The sequence below is a fragment of the Aplidium turbinatum genome, chromosome 6 (assembly GCF_918807975.1).
Source record: "Aplidium turbinatum chromosome 6, kaAplTurb1.1, whole genome shotgun sequence".
Lineage (NCBI taxonomy): Eukaryota > Metazoa > Chordata > Ascidiacea > Aplousobranchia > Polyclinidae > Aplidium > Aplidium turbinatum.
Window position 1 is genome coordinate 2,933,729 of NC_137477.1, and position 19,399 is coordinate 2,953,127.

The following is a 19,399-nucleotide window of genomic DNA, read 5'->3' on the forward strand; positions in this document are numbered from 1 at the left end:
ATAATCTCTCTCGGGTAGGCTATGCACCATTGGCCCCGGTTTGCAGCCATGTGAAAAGATCAATTTTAACACTTTTTTCTATGTGGTTTCGTGAGTTCTGGTGGAAACCGTAAAATTAATACAAGTTCAAATCATACTCTATCCCCATGTTTACAAGAATAAAGGTAAAAAGTTGCTTATGTAGGCTATAGCCTACAGTTTATTTATGCTTGAGGTGGAGAAAGGCAAAACATCTATTCATTAAGGGTCTGCAGGTTCGTCGTCAGAAAAGTCGCATTCATCCGTTTCTGTTGTTTCATCATCTGATTCTGTTCCGTCTTGATCCAAACCCTTCTCACTTTGCAGAACGTTGTCCAGCGTGGACGGAACTGGACCTCTATGAAACCAAACCAGTGAATTCGCCATCTTCCAAACGCCAGCCGCTTTCAACTGGTTTCTGGAAAAAGCTTCCTTTTTCAGCAGCATGATTCCAAATGCCACAAATGTAATTCGCTCTGAGTATTTTCTGATAGAGCACAGTTTTGCACGGGGGAAAGTTGCTTCCATCTGAACCTTTCAGTCGTCGCAATGGATTGGAACCTTTCGATTTGTATGTCTCAATGAATTTTTTAAATCGTAATTCATTAACGCAATGATCACTTTTACATCCATACATCTGGCACACAAATTTTTCAATGCCTTTTTCAATGTTTTCATCAAGATTTTTCGAATAGGCTATCCCAAAGCAGCAAAGGTATGTTGAGCATGCACATTTTTCTCCAATATATTAAGGGGTCGAGCCTTCCCTTTACCCGAAAAAGCAGCTGTTTGATCACAGCCTGTAAAGCAATGAAAACCGGGAAGCGACCGAAGCATGTCTGGAGATAAAGTACTGCCAAGCTTTGATACATCAATATATCTCAGAGTGTTGTTTGCCTTTACACCAACTTCCATCCATATGTTACGTCTTTTTGTACAAACGACAAATTTCCCAACAATATAATCAGAACATTCGTGTCATTAGAGCGGACTACCACATTTTTCACATCGTGGCATGCGGTGACGATGTGGCACATTAGGCGCGTATCTGCTTCTTCGTGGTAGCATAACAAGGACTCCTCTTCACCACACAACATTTTTTCGCCATCTTTTCGATAAACATAACATTTTTCATCAAGTGTTACATAAAAGAACCTTAAGTCGAGGAAGCTGGAATACTCATTTGATTTTCAAGAATTAACAAGAAAATGCACCAATGCTTGCTTGAAGTTGTCATTCCTCATTGCGGCTGCAAAATTAACAGGTCGTTTTATGGCCTCTCCTTCGATGACGTAGGCTATTGCTGATCGCCGAAGCCATGAATTGCTCGGCGATCTCGCTTGGCATCTTTCATGGACGGCGATACAGTTCTATCGAAAACAACGTGTATTGTTTTCCCACTGTGTCTGCACAATTTCTTCAAAGTCGTCTTTGCAACACCTCCGAACGTCATTGGCAAATCTCCAAGAGTGTGAAGAAGAAACATACCATCGATTTCGAGAGCCTTCAAAAGCATTGAATTTTGGCTTGATTTCATCGTTGCATCCATATGGCACAAAGACAGTGGTACTGGTGTGAGGGGGTAAGACAGCATCAATTCCACGTCTACCTTGTGATCTACTGCTAAACATAGAAGCCTTCCCATCAAATTGCGTTCCATTCTCAACTGATAAAATTTGCCTTCGCGGGTTATGCTTTTCACAACGGCAGCTTCAGAAGCAAAGTTGCAGATTTTGTTTCTACGTGTTGGCTTGTTGAAGGTGCTAGCGTCCTAGTGGCATTGATTTGTAAATTTCTTTCTATCCTCAGTTCCTTTTTGAAAAACATTCAAAAGAAAATTTGAAGTGACAGAAGCGACTGCTTTTCCTGTGCTAATATTGAATAGAAAGGATACATCGAAGCTTGCACTAAATGGATTAACTGTACTGCTTATTTTTTCGCATTAGTTTATCCAAATGTCTGCGGTCTCTATCGATGCTTGAAGGACGAAGGTCAAATGATGCTTTCTCTGCTGATGTCATCCCCAGATCTTCATAGAAGTTGTGAAGGATCGATCGGCGCATAAAGTGGGTAAGTGCCCATCTCCGTCTGGCACCAATTGAATTAGTGAAAAACGAAATCCCAGTGAGTCGATTGGCGGATTCTGCATTGATTGTTTGCTCCAAAGTTTGATCAACAGCACATCCGCAGAAGTTTATTTGAGTTCTTTTTACGGACAAGATGCCTTGTTCAAACAGATCACTTATTCCAGGGCGAATTGCTTCCATTTTTAGCATGTTATCCTGCAGTCGCAAAATCCATCTTGCATAATTTGGTTGGTTGAAAATGAAGAACACGCTTGACATCTCTCCTATGCAGTGCACAAACAACTGATGATTTGCAGAATGAACACTCCGAGCAAAGAAGAGGTACGTCTTGACAAGTTTTAAGTATCCATACCAGCAGGCCTACTGGGCAGTCTTGCCATTTTCTTCTGTTTCGGTTTTTCTTGAAAATTCTTGGTAGGAACTCAAAAAGTCTTTAACATCGTCATCCATAAAGCCAATCGTTGACTGGGATGGACGAATACATAAACGACGCAGTTCTTCGTCTAGATTTTCAGGAGCAGGGCATTGTAACAAGAATTGATTAAAATGCAAGATTTCTAATGCTGTTCTATTCGTTTGCACCTATTGTAATGAGTACCACGCAGAAATTCGTTAAGGGATCCTTCGGCAAGAATACCAGCTTCTGTTAGGATGTATGGACCACCTGAACCATCCAAGTACTTACCCATAGCTTTAAAGAACGCCATGCAAATGTGGAAACCACCCAGTAATATGAACAAGCGGTCACATTTTGGACTTTCTTGCTCTTGAATGGTGACGGCATGTTTTGCAATGGCCAGCTCGTATGTAACACACAGGTACTCTTGCTACCATATGTACGTATGCTACTGTACACTACAGTCTTCAATCGGTGAAATATTAAATTATAGTTGCTTATTAGGGAATTATGACTTTCGCACCCGGTATCAGTCTTTGTGCTAGGAAAAATCCTCAGGTGAAGCAAAAAAATGTTGACGTTTTGCAAACACTTGTTTCCATCTAAATAGGATACAACCTTGAATTTGGGGTTGTATATCCTAAAATGAGGTTAAGCCCCACCTTGGAGCCACAAGAAAAGTTGTTTCAAACTCGATGGAACGCGTCCCAACTGATGATAAAAGTTCCATCTTTGTAGCCTACCTTGATGTTATTTTTACGTATTTTGTTCCAGCTTTGGGGCTCTTTATTCGGGAATGCCCCACCTGGGGCGACCAAATTTGAATGTTCTGAAATCCGTAAGTGAGGTACTATCACCTACACTTGGTTTCATCGATGTACCTTATGATGTTAATTTTGTGAATTTTAGGGGTTTTACCTCCAAAATAGGGTTGAGCCCCACCTTGGGGCCATAGGAAAACTTGTTTCGGACTCAGTGGAACATGCCCTAACTGATGATACAAGTTCCATCTTTGTACCTTATGATGTTATTTTTACGTATTTTGCCCCAACTTTGAGGCCCCCTTATTCGGGAATGCCCCACCTGGGGCGACCAAATTTGAATGTTCTGAAATCCGTAAGTGAGGTACTATCACCTACACTTGGTTTCATCCATGTATCTTATGATGTTAATTTTGTGAAATTTAGGGGTAATACCCCTAAAATGAGGTTAAGCCCCACCTTGGGGCCATAAGAAAAGTTGTTTCGTACTCAGTGGAACATGCCCCAACTGATGAAAGAAGTTCCATCTTTGTACCTTATGATGTTATTTTTACGTATTTTGCCCCAACTTTGGGGGCCCCTTATTGGGGAATGCCCCACCTGGGGCACCCAGATCGACTTGTTCCAAAGTCTACAAGTGAAGGCATAAACTCTGGCGTAGGTTTTGTTCTTGTACCTTATGATGTTTTTTTGACCCCCAAAATGGGCTTTTCACCGGGCCGTAGCCCCCAAACGCCCCAGCAGTGAAACCTCGGATGTGGGTTTCTGAACATCCCACAGTGGGGCAAGGTTGATAAAACACTCAAACCTTTTGTACCTTATGATGTTACAAAAACGTCACGGGCTGCCGGACTATTAGGCCAGAGGTCGGCAACCTGCGGCTCCGGAGCCACATGCGGCTCTTTCAGCCCTCTGCTCTGGCTCCCGTGACTTTAAACTCTGCGAGCTTGGGCAATACAAAAAAATTTTGTTGTAAATTAATAACTGCTCTAGGCTATAGCTTAAACTAGTTTTGTTGAAAATTATGACTTACAAATCCGTTCACTGTATGTTACATCAGGAGGCATTGTGCGCTCAAACATTTCCACGAGAGTGCAATGAAATGATGAATCTCGTCATTCGAGTATTAAACAAAATAATTCCACAAGGATTAAACCACCGACAGTTTCGTTCATTATTAGATGAACTTGATAGCACATATCCAGATCTGCGGCTACACAACAATGTCCGATGGCTGTTCCGAGGGGAGGTACTGAAAAGATTTGCTGTGAGTTTGGAACACGTAAAAACGTTTTTAAAAATCAAAGGGCTCTCTTTTCCTGAATTGGATCAGCCAGATTGGGTAGAAAAGTTGCATTTCATGGTGGATATGACATCGCACCTTAACACGTTGAACAAAAGCTTGCAAGGAAAAGGTAGCACAACCCTGCAGATGCTGGAGGAGGTTTTGGCTTTTGAGCGCAAGATGACAGTGTTTGCCAGAGATTTACAAAGATGTACACTACTTCACTTTCCCTTTCTAAAAGAGTTCAAAGAAGCGCACAACCAGTTAAATTTTGTTTACTTTCAGCAAGCTATCATCGATATGCAAACTGTGTTTCAACAACGATTCTGTAATTTTAGGAAGGAAAAAGACACGTTATCCTTCCCTATTACCCCTCTGGAAATCGATCCATTACTGCTGAATATGACTGCATTCACAGCTGTAAGTCAATCTGGTCTTGAACTTGAACTGGCCGACATAGCTGACAAGGATGTGTGGGTATCTAAGTTCCGAAGCTTGAGAGCTGACCTTGAAGATCTTGCTCGCCAGAAGGCCACGCTTCGTCACAACCACAAATGGAGTGACCTTGAAAAGCTTCAAAAACCAGACAAGCTCGTGTTCGATACGTGGAATGCCATACCTGACTCTTACATGAACACGAAAAAAGATGCATTTGGAGTTCTGTCGATATTTGGATCAACATATTTATGCGAACAAAGTTTTTCGGTCATGAATTACTTAAAAAATGAACAACGCTCACGCCTAACAGATGAGAGCTTGCAGTTCCAGATGAAACTCAAAGTGTCATCTTATCAAGCTAATGTAGATGTGCTGTGCAGTGAAATTCAGGAGCAAATATCGCATTAGCTGGGTGAAATAAATGATTATTTGAAAATGTATGTTTTTACCCAATACTGTGCCCGTAGGTAGCCTACTAAAAAGTGTTGTGTTTAATAGTCAGGCTTTGTTTGTTGAAATTCTAGAATATTCTCATGTACAAAGCAAAAATTGAAAGAAATTCTACATGAAGTGTAGGCTATAATTACCTTTGGTTTTAGTGGCCAACTCGACAGTTACATGTTATGGCTCCGAATATGTCTTAATTTGAAGAAACTTGGGAACATTGGCTCTTTTAATGCTAAAGGTTGCCGACCTCTGCCTTAGGCTGTATTTCAAAGGTGCAGTTTGCAGCATATGGTTGATATTTATAGTAAATATCTTTTCCTCTTTTCTTTTTTTCTTTTCAAAATTTTTAAAAACTCCGATAAGGTGTTGGGACCGTGCCTTATCTTAAACTGGTTGTCCTGTTTTGGTATCATGCACGCAAGACCTCCGAGAGAAGTCAGGACTGGTCGTGAAACAATAGGAAAAATGGGTCCTAAAAATAATTTCCAGCAAAAATAAAAGCAACGAATTTTCGTCATGCGTTGCATCATATGCTTTAAGCTGAACTTGGCCTACTTTCCTCAGCGTGAAATTAAACTTCTTTGAAGTTTAGATTTTAACAACGTATCGCTATGAAAAAAAACTTCTTTTAATATGAAAATCAACCAAAATCACTCGACTACACTTGCAGCAAAATGGGACCCCTCAAAAGTAAAAAAACGAAATACTACTCGTTTATTTTTTACAATGTTATGCTAGGGGGGAAAGTTGCCTGACTCCCCCCTTTCGGAGCCCCTGCATGCACGTTATAACGTCCGCGTTTTATCGCTTCTACCTTTTTTTAGACCTCTGCTTACATTGCTTTTCGTTGTGATGGTCGAAAATAAAAACAAACTGAACTAATACCACGACTGTTGTGTGGGGTTGTTCTTCATGTGGCCATCAATATAATGTGCAGTAGCCTATGTGCGCACATGTTTTGACAGATATTTCGATTTAAAGATAAATTTTATGTTGGGTAAAGCCAAATGTTCAATGAATATAGCCTATCATATCTAGCACCGATTCTTGTTTCTTTTCAAACAAGTTTCTTGTTGTAGGTAGGCTACCGTCTCTTTCTTGTGATAAACTCACCAATTTCTGCAATAAACAAAATCTACTGAATGTTTAAAAGTTTTACGTCTAATCCTTAGTAATCTATTGAAGTCGCAATAGCTACGGCAGCATCTGCTTCTTGTGTAGGAAGGAAGTGGTCGTGCTGGTACTTTAAGTTTGTAGCTACAGTCGCTCCCTTTAGAAATAAAAATCATGCAACCATAGGCTACGTCCAAGCACTAACTAGACTACCCGATATAGAATAATTCTTATCGAAAAACTTAATTACAGCGACTCCATCACTTGCCTAATAACTGTTTATAGACGTTAGACGTTTCGTCACGTTTTCCCTATCATTGGCGTTTTGGTTGGTTATAGCTTATCTATCGAACAATTGTTGCTAGTACTTTCATCAGATTCCAGACGTGCATGATGACACAAAATGAAATAACTTTAAAGAGTGATTACTGCACAATTTTTTTAAGAAACATTTATATTTAAATTAAAAAAATTACTGTGAAATGTTTCTTTTTGTTTATTTGGTATTTCATTCTATAGTAACACTCCATCGAAACATAGCATCTTTTTATCAAAGTTTGATTTTATAGATTGCGAATATAAATCATTACCTAATAAGCAAAGCAGCCAGCAAAGACCCGTGGCAGCATTTTGTGCATAAATTTATACATGAACTTTGCAATCTCTAATTTAATTATATCTTTAATTCTGAGCGCCATGGCCACTTAAAGATACGGCCTGATTTGTCACATTTTGCAGAAATTTCCAGATTTTGCCAACTTTGGGGGACTGTAATGAATTTTTTTTAAATTATATTTTTTCACCTTCTTTATTGTTTTCCCCAGATGACACAATAGGTTTTAACATCATCAGATGTTGAAAAACAAAGACAATTGGATTTCGAAGATTTTAGTCAGATTGTTAATTTTTCAATAACAGTCTGATTGAGCGTTTTTCAACTTATTTTTTCTCATTTGCTCCTGCTTCCCCAAGCCAACAAAAAGCTTTTATGTCATTGAGAGACAGCAAAAAGTAAAAATATCTCTGAAAATGTCAGTCACACAGTATCAGTAGCTGTAATCAAAATCTGCAAAATGTGACAAATCAGGTCGCATCTCCAGGTGGCCATGTGAGCGCATTAAATTTAGATTAATTTTTTTTATCGTGTTACTTACATGCCCGTACATACTTGCCCGTACATACATGTCAGTTACTTACATACTTACCTGCCTGTACATGCCCGTAATTTTCAACTCGTGGCTGAAGAGTTACAAATTTTCATTTAAAATAATAAAAACTGTTCTTCGTGTGATTTGCAGAGTTGAATATCAAAATAGTAGGCTATCTTTAATCTTTGTGGAACTTCATATTTCAACAGAAAACAATTTCATCTAATGTTTTTCTGATAGCTCACCACTACAACATCAATTTCTGAATGTTTGACATGGGTTTGGGATGTGTGTCTGAAATTAAGGAGCAGTAGCTACTTATCGCCATGAGTGGTGAAAAGGCATCTCGCTTATTTTAGGAAAACCAGACACATGTTTTATAATTTCTCGATGAATCTAGTCTGGCGACACGAAATAAATTTCAGGTTTTTCCTAAGCCTAACTCTAAACACTAAAAATACCAAATATTCTTCCAACACTTTAGATGTCCGCCCCGTTAGCTCAGTGGATACGTGCCCGGCTCAAGAACACGCGGCGCAAATTCGACTCTCGGGTGTGCCCTTGAGCAACGCACGTTAAGGACTACTCTCCATTCAGCGTCACCTAGTGAATGGAATAATTCCCCGGCAACAACACTTCAACAATCGGAAACTTCACTCTGCCAATCTCGGTAACCGGCCCTGCCTCAAGAGCCTCTTATACAAGTATGCGAAACTACCAGGAATAACCTATCAAGGCTTTGTCAGTCCGAGGATAAAGATTCAAAACCAACCAACCAACTTCATAATATTCCACCGTTTTAATTACATTTATCCAAGATGCGATTCTTGTCATTATTAGCATGATTTTACACATCACTAACAGTCAAACATTAGGCGTCAGTGATAAAGGCGAACTTGTTCATTGAATAAACTATTTTTAGCCTGTTTCAAGAAGCTGAACAAAATCAATGAAACAAATTCAAACCGAAATGATTAATGAATTTAGTTACTTATGAATTTAGTTACTTTTTGTTCATAATGTTTAACAACTGCTTTGTGGACAACATATTGTTGACGAAGGTTTAATAGAGAACATACTTTGTTGTACTATAAATTATTTGATTATTTTGATTATGAGTCGGATTATTTGTTATAAGACATACAGTACAATAAACAACATTTCATACTCATACTGTAAAATCACATATAGATGTTATAAAGAATAAACAATCATAAACATTGATGTCATCACATTCAGCCGGATGTTGCTTCCCATGACATGTATCCGTTTTCGTCTGGATTATACAGCAAGTGGTTAACTGGTTTAGTTTAACAGTACCAACTCTGTAGTTTTCCTACTAAACAAAGTAATACCTTCTTGAATTTTAGGCCTACACAGAATTGCCAAATTAAGCTGTTTATTGCATGCAAAACACTGACAAAATATTGGTTTGTGGAAACATACTTAAAACACTACATGTTTGAAATCAGCTATTTTCTATATTGCAAATTGCATATTTTAAGTAGATTATGTCTCAGCATAGTTTCTAACACAACTCCTACCTTCAATATTTGACTGGGTATTAACATAGTTCTCGTGTTTCTTTCTTCCTTCCTGATAACATAAGTTAAAAACAATATGATTTATTTTAATATGAAAGGTCAACATTCTTTGGCTCAAACTCGTTCAATGCACAATAAAGTGAACATCATAGTGCAGGTTTTATTGTAAAAATACATAAGAAGGTATTCTAACTTACATTTGTTATATTTACATTTTGATAAGTTTCCTCGTTCCTTGTTTGTTGGGGATCCACTTCCTCATAGTTGTGTTTGTCTGAAACGTGTAAATATATTCCAGTCAACTATAATAATAGATATCAAGATGCTGCCAAATAGCAGAAACCAAAATTGTTGGCACATACCAAACCGTGCAGGTGACTGAAAAATTCAAAACTAGACTGCCAGTTGTTTCACGAATAGTTTCAAAGGTTAATGTATTTGATTAAATTATTTGATCATGCTTTCCTATAGGCTTATTGTCTAATTTGTAGGACATGTAAAAATAAATGCTGCGTAAAAAACTTACAAATGAAACAGAAATATTTTTATGTCATGCAATCCTAGTAAATATAATAAATATACTTAGTAGCTTCGTAATTTATAAATTTATGTTTTTAAATCTGACTTAATAATGAAATTAAGCAAATGCATGCGTGAAGATTTTGTGAAAAACATCATTGAGTGTGTGACGTCAGTTTGAAAACATTTCTATCTTTTAATGTCATACTGTCGTTATCAATTCCTTACCCATTGCATGGATCGGAGTCTGGTGATGAGTAAATGATGCAGAAGGCTATGAAATAGCAGTTTAATATTCTTCAATCGAAACTTTTGTTTAAATGTTTAAATATTTATTATAATGTTTAAATATGTATGATATATAATGTTTATAATGTTTAATGTTTATTTTATTATAATGTGTATTATAATTATTTATTTTATTTATTATAATGTTTAAATATTCTTATGCTGTTTAATGTTCATACCAACCTACTTTTGACAACGAGTTGGACAGTGGACACCACTTGAAGATATTCCGACATATTTCCTTTTAATCTATCATTGTGCACATCATCTTATACAACAACTGATGATTTATGCAACGACATAACATCAATAAATATGATGAGCAAGTGAACAGGTATTGTGATTCATCGCAACACTAAACTAACTCATTTTGAACACTCATGTGTGTTCAACGAAGCCAGGATTAACAACTTACTGCGCCTTTGGTTTTTGGTTGGCGAAAATCAATGTAGCCATTTTCATCTGAAAGAGTATAAATTGTTGTTGAAACAATGTCATTATACATCTAGCCTACTTTACATATTCAGACCTTACCTTCTATTGCGTAAGCAGCGTTGTTTGATCCATTTCCTGCAAAAATGACACCTTATCAACTACCAATCACAGGGCAAGATTTCCTTGAGTATGTTTACTGTAAATTAACAACAAGCAAGACATACTGTAAGTTGGCCTTTGGAAAATTGTAGCCATTTGAACAAAATCGAAACGCTATTACGACAGTTCGTGGAACAATAACTCATCAAAACGATTGTTTATCGAAAAAAAAAAGAACTTAACTCCAACGGGATTTCATGTAACTTTACAACAACAACAACATGTTAGTTTTTTCTTTTCTTGAACAGTCAGTTCCCTTTTGTTTGTTTTGGTTACCATGTTAATCTTCTGGCCCTGTCGTTAGGGAGATGTTTTCATTGCTTTACACTGGGAATGCTTTTTAGACATCACTAAATGAATGCGTTGACTCTATCCTTTAATAATACCTTAACATTTCAGTAGCCTAATCAGAAGACGTTTTCAATGAATGGTCGTTGTTTAGATAAACCGCCGTTGGATGATTTGGCGGATCAACAACACAAACAAATCCTAGGTCTATTAACTTTTTTTTCAAACTGTCTGTAGGCTATGCTGTGCTGTAACATGTTGCATGAGAAAGATGATGCTTTCTCTTTACCTTGGTTAGTTTTAAGTAATGGTTGCTACAACGATTGAAAAAAAATTTCGACAGCACGATGTGATGTTGCAAATGAATCTCTTTTTTGTTGCACCAGTGTTAAAAGAAGTGGAAATTTATCGGATTTATACTTGAAATGTCGGTTTGTTATGAAAAAACTTTGTACTTTCAGCTAACAAATTTTGGTATGTGACTTGGGACTGCAAAGGAAATCTAAAGCAAGCAATATCTAAGTTTTGGCTGAAATGTGGTTTGAGTACTTTTCATTTTTACCTCTTTATACGCGCTTTTATGTCAAACAAACTCTTTTCAAGTAATAGACTATAAAATACCACAAATAATAATAAAATAAAAATAAACTAATTTTGTCAATTACCTGAGGCCTTAGGCTGATTTGATACTTTTCTTTTGTGATATACCACTCCTACAATTATCGATAATATTACCAACACAGCACCAATCACACCCAATGCTATTGCAAGAGTATTGCTGGTTGGACCATTCGGTTGTTCACTTTCTACGTTAACATCGAACTTTATGGTGTGGTTGTAAGGCTGAACGGAGGATTGTAAGTATAAGATATAAGTTCCATTATCACTCATTGTCACCTAAATGTAGTTTCACTATATGAGCTCATTGAAAGATTTATTCATATAGGTTTTAATGAATTTCTAAATTAAAGTTTGCATTGATAGATGACCAACAAATCTATTGGGGATATGTTAAAAAAGAGGCATACAATACGTGAAGAATACTGTAACATAAACTTTTCAGAAACCATACCGTAAAAATGCCTTTCAGCTTTGCCATACGGTCAATTCGTTCACATAAACCGTTGCAGTCCTATTTTATACAATCCTCAAATATTTTTGGGTTTTGAATAAATAAAACTTTTTAAAAACTTTAACCTAGTGTAATTGTTATAAGTAGCGAAATGGATTTTTGATTTAACAAACCAACGCATTGGTTCTGAGTCGGTAGCGTGTTTACAAATTTGCTATACTTTATTTCTATATTATTGGAGTTGAAAAATATCGATTCAAACTGATGCTTTTTGAATCTTCTTCAACGCAAACACAATCATTGCTAAGTTGCACAAATATGTCTTTCTTCACAAGTAGCCTACACTTTAGAGATATTATATTTGAAGTATTTTTCGTTTGACACAGGATTGTTTAAATTTCAGGGCAGGTGATAGAAAGCTAGATAGATTACATTCCATATCAATTGCACCAATACATTGTTGTGCTTTGAGGTAGCAACTATTTGTGCTAGGTCTACAATAACGTAATCCTTAAAACTTTAAAACTGCAAGGCAAGTAGGAAGGAAGTTTAAAAAGCTTAAAAACATTCTTTTGCTTCATGTTAGACGAGGGTAAAATTGTTTTATAGAATAGTGTTTATTTTACTACACAATTGTACAAACTTGAACAACCTTAAAGTAGCAAACAAACTGGCGTTTTATTACATCTAAGTGAGGTAGTGACAATTTCATGAAATGCAATTCAGATAGTAGAATACTTTTGATGTGTATTATTGTACTCACGTTGTCTCTCACAAACTGGAATATTTGTAAAATTCCATTATTTATTAAATTCCCACCTTCAACTTTTTCATCTGAAGACAATACATAATACATTATTTCATGGTTGTAATTTGACAAACTGTCCAAATTAAATTTAAAAATCTGAGAAACATTGTACTTGTTTTGAAGAAAGTTTGTTAAAGTCTTTTATTTGAAAAGCAATTGTTATTTTTTGCAGTTTTAAAACCTATACCCAGCATCGGATATATGGTAAGAGCCAGTGTTTTTTTTAAGGTGTTTTGGGGGACCGAAACGGTCCCCCAAATTTCTCCAACGGTTTCCCAAAATTTGGACTTGCAACTACAGTTGAAAAGTAATGGTTGTTTCTTCGGTCTCTTAAAACTACTTAGTGGTCACCCAAACCAAACCTTAAAAAAAACGTGGTAAGAGCACAGGCTTGTGTTCTTCGTCGGAGCCAAATCGACCGACTCTGCCAAGCAGACTACTGTAGCAATGTGTGTTTTTGTCGAGCTAACAGTGTGAGCACTGAGCACAAGTATAATTGTCAAGCATGAGTCAACGCAAGTAAATAAGGATAATATTGTTGATAATTGCGTGAAAATTTATCAGTACTACTTCAATTATTTTTTTCAATAATGTGATCACGGGACACACTTTATTGTTCTGCTTTGCATATTTATTATAGAATTTTATCTTTTTTTAGTATATCAAACAAATTATTAATTTAACCTTACCAGAATTGCTTTTTATCAAAGCTAGAAAGTTAGATGAAGGATTTGAAATGAATGTAACATCGCAAGATCCTCTTTGTCTAAAAACCCACGAGCATGAAGTAGGATTGTCTTGGAAAGGTGCATCTGTAACATAAGGCACTAAGTAACAATTTGGTACAAATAGGCCATGTTCAGTTCGAGTTACAAAATGAAACATATCAATCCACTTTTGTTTTCCAACAGCGTTCCTCATACCCCTAATCCTAATAAAATGTATGCGGACATCTTCAAATCCTTTTACACCTGAAAGGCATGAAACATAATTGGGAAAACACCTCCTATAAAAACATTTAATTTCATCTGAAACCCAAAATAAAAAGAAGATTGACAAGGTTGACCAACATGGTGCGATACTGATTTCGACGCCATAGGAAACTTTGCTGTTGGAATCTTTTGAACTGCGATTTGTTGACCCGACCACCAAATTTCTAGACAGATTAGAAATAGCCTAAGACAACAAGATTAGTAGCCTCCACTGCTGCGAACCACTGATCTAAGCGAGTAGGTAGTTTCGTTTCTTCTCCCTAAACTTTTTTTGGACTCGTTGTTTTCCCTTTGAAGCAATCCGCTGTTTCCACGCAGACAGGTCAGGTCAGGTGATAGCTACAGCGAGTTTAGAACAGGGAAAAAACAGTCAGTTTCTAGGGCGTGGTCAAGTTTAGAATTGCGAAAGTTTTCTTCAGATGAAAAGTTTTCAACTGTTGAAGTGGAAATTAAGTAAGTTTGTATGAGGTTTTACTACTTACCAAACCCTATTTTCTGTAACGTTTTTTGGCCAGTTGACCTGCGGACGGGGGAGGGGTCGGTTCGACACTAGCACTTTGAGCTCGCTAAAGATAAATCAATCACATTTTTACACCGTGTAGATAATTTATCTGACAACACAACATCGAAAATCTTTTGCATTTTTTTTTAACAGCACAACTTGAAAAATCAAATTATTTGATGGTTGGTCATACTTTTTTATTTGACATGAGAAATCGCTTCTTAATTACCTTATAATTGCTTGTGAAGAGTCAGTTCTTTTGTGTTCGATTTTAATCTTTTACGCGTGGACATTGTACACGCTTCACGCAATGAAATCATTATTGGTGTCCGACTTGTGTTTGCTTGTTTTTTTGCCGTAGGCATAAAGAATTTTTGGTTTGTCTCAACATTTAGAATGAGATGAGATCAAACCACCGCAAAAGAAGAAACTGTACAACGGTAGTTACTTGCTTCAATAGGAGCTCGCTCCAACTTAGGCCTTCATGCAATCCAAAACCAAAATGGTCTAAAACCCCTGACTGATAAGCTATGTCACGATGCATTACAAAAGTGATATGTTTCCATACTTACCAACAGTGATCATTTTGAATGAAATTAAATAATTTTGCAAACAGTTTTGATAAAGTGTAGTGATAATAATCTTTTAGTCAAATGGTATTGGTAGGCTATAGAAGAGGTCGTTTGTACATTGCCAAATGGAAGTCCCGTTCTGTGTGACAAACTCAAAGTCGAGGCATAACGATGCAATAAGTGAATACATTTAGCAAGATATCAAATCTCGCAAAAAAATCTTTTTTAGGCTGATTGCTATTGTCGTACAAAAAATTCTATAAAGTTTTGATTTTTTCCGTCTGCAAATATAAACGCAACGTTAGTATATAAATAATTTATAATGTGATTTATAAACAACATCTTTGAAGCTAACGTACAGTAGCTACATATGACAACAAAAGATATGACAGATTAGTTTAAAACCGAAGTAGGCCTAGTATATTTTAGGGTCGTGTGTGTGTGGTTTTTTCCGTAGTAATTTAAGTTATTTCAATAATATTACAATTTGGGTAGAGAGGTAACTTTTTTGAACCATAAACAGATGTAACCCAGCAACAACACTACATTTAACATAATCAAAACAAAAAAACAATAAGCTAACGTTTTCGGCTAATCATACAGCCCCTTTCAAGACTATTTTTTTAAAAGAAATACTAAAGAATAATACACTATCGCAAACAAAATATGGATAAATCTAAACATTTGAGAAACTTGCTTAACTAGCTCACACAAACTGACAACTGAAAATTACGCAGCCCGACGGGTCAAGTATTTGAGAGGTGAAATTAATTAATTGTTCAAAAAAGGACTAAAGCAGATTACGCAAGATAGACAGAAGCACAGCACGAGATAGTGGCACAAACAAAGCAAATGCGAGAAGCACAAGACGTGGCAATTCAACCAAACACTGTTAAAAGATAAGAAGCTCCGCCAGCAAATAATTGCCTGCTGAGCCCCGGGTTGAAAGATTTGATTATCAATGCCTCATGAATCTTGGTGTCGAACTCGGACAAACACTTGTGAACAATTTCGAAGGACTTTATTGTTAGAACAAGATTGACAGTTTCTAATATGATCTTTAATTGCACTGTTTTTATTAAAATTAGCTAAATTTAGATGCTCTCCCACAGTCCCACTCTTGTCAACAAATTTCGCGTGGTCATACCAATGTATGTTGAACTCGTATCATGCGAGCAAGTGAACTTGTAAACGACGTTTGAGCATAAGCGGAAAGGAGTTTTAGACTTCAACTGAAAAGAGAAACCAGCTTTAAATGTTTTATCGACGGAAAAAATCTTAACGTTAGACTTCAAGGCAATAAATCTGGACAAACTTGTGGCAAAAAGTTTGGATTCCTTACCAATAAACGGGATTGTTAGAAAGTTCTTGAAATCAGGCTCCTCAACTGGAGGCGTAGTAGACCCCGAATTCAAAAATCCTCTAAGAACCTTATTGAAAAACCAAGTCGGGTAATGATTAGCACCAAAGTACGAGCGTAATTTATTGAATTCATTGTTAAAACAGTCATTGTTCGAGCAAATGTCTCGAGCTCGCGAAAGAAGGTACTTAATTAAAGCAGATTTGTAATTTCACGGGAAAACAGCGCTGAAATGTAGAAAAAGATTAATATTTGTAGGCTTCCGCCAGACCCAAGTATCAAATTTTATCCATTACCATTTATCTTAATTTCTACATTTAAAAATGGTATAGTCTCAGTGGCTTTTTCTACAGTGAAATTTATGTTAGGATGTTGCGCATTGAGTATTTCTAGAAACTGTGAACAAGAATTACTATTATCAAAAATAGCAAAAATGTCGTCAATATAACGTAAACACAGCAAGTCCTGTGCTTCTGTCGCGTTTTATCAACTTATGAACTTATTAGCTAATGCTGCTGTGCTTCTGTCCATCTTGCGTAATCTGCTATAGTCCTTTTCTGAACAATTAATTAATTTCACATCTCAAATACTTGACCCGCTGCGTAATTTTTAGTTGTCAGTTTGTGTGAGCTAGTTAACAAGTTTCTTAAATGTTTAGATTTATCCATATTTTGTTTGCGATAGTGTATTATTCTTTAGTATTTCTTTTCAAAATATTTTTCTTATAGACTTGAAAAGGGTTGTATGATTAGCCAAAAACGTTAGCTTATTGTTTTTGTTTTGATTATGTTAAATGTAGTGTTGTTGCTGAGTTATGTTTATTTATGGTTTAATAATATTATTTTTCATTTTTTAAAGACAACCAAGTTATTGCAGCTGGAAAATGAAAGTGATTTCATATCGCTTTACAAGGCTACCTTGGTGCAGTATTGCATTAAAAAGTCTTAGACTTAAAACTCACATTGAACATTGACGGTATGGTTTGGTGATCTTCCACTTTTTATAAATATTTCCGTGTATGGAGTCACAGCTTGACATGATACTTGCTTGTTATTGTCCTCGGCTCGCAAGGAAAACGTGAATGAGCGTTTCTGAAAATAGTAAGTAACCTTGCTTTAAAAAAGGTGATAAACAGTTTGATTTTTGGGTTTATTATAACATGCATTACATCTGTACTTGAAACGTAAAGCAATTAATTAAGGGAGTTGAGCGTAAGGTTCACTCAATCATGGTGAAGTCAATTTTTATTATTACATAATCTAAAATATTTACAGTATGTAAAACGCCACCTTTAAACACTCTCCGGTAAGGGTTAGAAAAGAAACGCTAAAAGCAGGTTTAACTAACGCTTAAACTAAAATTACATCACTCACTGTTGTCAAATATGATTTATCAACAATTACCTGTTGCTGTATGATTTCATTGGTATCTAAATGGAACCTTGTGTTAGACCCAACATGGATGACATCATTCGTTTTAGTTTGTTACCTGTTGTCGTCCGACTTCATTCCCATCCAAATAGAATGCAGTGTTGGTTCCAATAGGAATGACATCATTGTACTTGCAGGTGACAGTGAAGTCATTTCCTTCAACTACAGTGAAGTCCCCGTTTATTGTGGTTATCACGGGATTGGGAGCTGTGCACCATTGACGTTAGTTGATATAATAAACATACATAAAGTTACTGTAGAAATAAAAAAACTGCTATGCACTGGTGCAACTTATATAATGAAGGCAAAAAGTTTTGTACTATTGTGCAACTGTGCAGGTGGGTTGAAATAATGCTTTACGCTGGGACTAACTAAAAAAAGTCGGAATATGCCATCAATAAAACTAACGCGCACCTGGTCTTTAGGTTTTGTTCTTTATGTTTAATAACTGAATGTATTGAGAATTGAATGAAGACACGGGCTTCTACGCGGAAATAAGCTATGTTAAGAAGACTCTATGTAAATTTAAAACAAAAAGAAATCTAAAATACTTATATCCAGTTGTCTTCAAATTGACTTTTGTCTGAATTATGCAGCTATGCATTGTGCAAGTAAGCCTGGCCATTGTTAATTTTTGAGTGTAATTTGTGTTTCGTGGCTTTATTTTATCAACTTATTGTTATTTGTTGTTCAAAGGCCACTCAATCGGAACGTGGAATAGAGTCACAACATCACATTTTATTGGTACTTTTCTTGCTGTGGTGTTTATTAAAATGGTTGTTATAGATTATTTGATTCAATATTACTCTAATTAAAATTCGTTTGAGCTCAAGCTTTAGGGATCCAATCCCTTCGGGTGAAATCTAGAATGGTTCTATCATTTTGAAGGAGATTCATAGTCTCAGGCTCCGAAGAAGGCTGTTTGTAACTTGAGTGCTATTTTGAGGTTTGTTTCACAAAGAAGCTATACAATCTATATAGACAACAACTATGATTCCAAACTCTTATTTGAAGATCTGTGTAAGTCTAACAAAAATGTCTTAACTCATTTTTTCAGTATGTCAAGCATGATGGTCAAGCGTGAATTTCGAACAACATGATTATTGCAGAACTGGCATAAGCTGGAATTGGAAAATTATTGTTTTGAAATAAATGAACAAGCCGTACAACAATTTAATAAATGTCAGTGAAGTTCAAAAATAAAAAACCTCTTTGGTTTGAATAACATTGACACTGATTGGAATGGAAAATCCCACCTATCATTAGAAACTTGCAAAAAAAGTTTGTGAAATGAGCATTGCAGGCAATTCTTTAAACAACTTCATTAATAATCTAAAGCGTGGTTAGACTGGACTGCATTTATTTGTAAATTTTGCAGGTTAGTTCAGTTTTCTAATCCGCTCCTGCTTCTTCATCAGTATATTTACAAGTCAGATAAAAATAAATAAAACAATTTTACAAATGTCTTACGACAGAGAAGATTAGAAGACGATTGGTTGGTTGGTTTTGAATCTTTATTCTCGGACTGACAAAGCCTTGATAGGTTATTCCTGGTAGTTTCGCATACTTGTATACTAGGCTTTTGACACAGGGCCGGTTACTGAGATTGACAGAGTGAATTTTCCCATTGTTGAAGTGTTATTGCCCGGGAATTATTCCATTTATTAGGTGCCGCTGAATAGAGAGCAGTCCTGAAATGCGTTGCTCAAGCGCACACTACGAGACGAGCTTGCGCC

General features: G+C 36.3%; 2 protein-coding genes across 2 annotated transcripts; one reads left to right on the forward strand and one right to left on the reverse strand.

Annotated features, from left to right (window-relative positions):
- The first annotated feature begins 4,368 nt into the window (after window positions 1–4,368).
- LOC145771779 (general transcription factor II-I repeat domain-containing protein 2-like) lies at window positions 4,369–5,394 on the forward strand. The gene has a single exon (XM_082583510.1). It carries the CDS (start codon window positions 4,369–4,371, stop codon window positions 5,392–5,394), a length of 1,026 nt encoding a protein of 341 aa, XP_082439636.1.
- A 3,117-nt stretch (window positions 5,395–8,511) lies between these two features.
- Window positions 8,512–18,926, reverse strand: LOC145771781 (uncharacterized). Its single transcript, XM_082583511.1, has 12 exons — window positions 18,920–18,926; window positions 17,722–17,870; window positions 17,195–17,324; window positions 13,497–13,619; window positions 12,763–12,833; window positions 11,593–11,824; window positions 10,580–10,615; window positions 10,461–10,507; window positions 9,986–10,031; window positions 9,436–9,512; window positions 9,239–9,290; window positions 8,512–8,970 (listed from the first exon to the last, which is right to left on the reverse strand). The coding sequence occupies exons 1-12, from the start codon at window positions 18,924–18,926 to the stop codon at window positions 8,930–8,932; spliced, it is 1,011 nt and encodes a 336-aa protein (XP_082439637.1). The 3' UTR covers window positions 8,512–8,929.
- Window positions 18,927–19,399: the final 473 nt, after the last annotated feature.

Bases quoted from the DNA above. Each gene is read 5' to 3' on its own strand.
- LOC145771781 (XM_082583511.1), bottom strand. The intron at 10,508-10,579 runs GTAAGGTCTGAA...ATACTCTTTCAG, and splicing joins CGCTGCTTACGCAATAGAAG to ATGAAAATGGCTACATTGAT. The intron at 8,971-9,238 runs GTAGGAGTTGTG...TGTATAATCCAG, and splicing joins TACCCAGTCAAATATTGAAG to ACGAAAACGGATACATGTCA.
- LOC145771779 (XM_082583510.1), top strand. From the start codon at position 4,369: ATGAATCTCGTCATTCGAGTATTAAACAAAATAATTCCACAAGGATTA.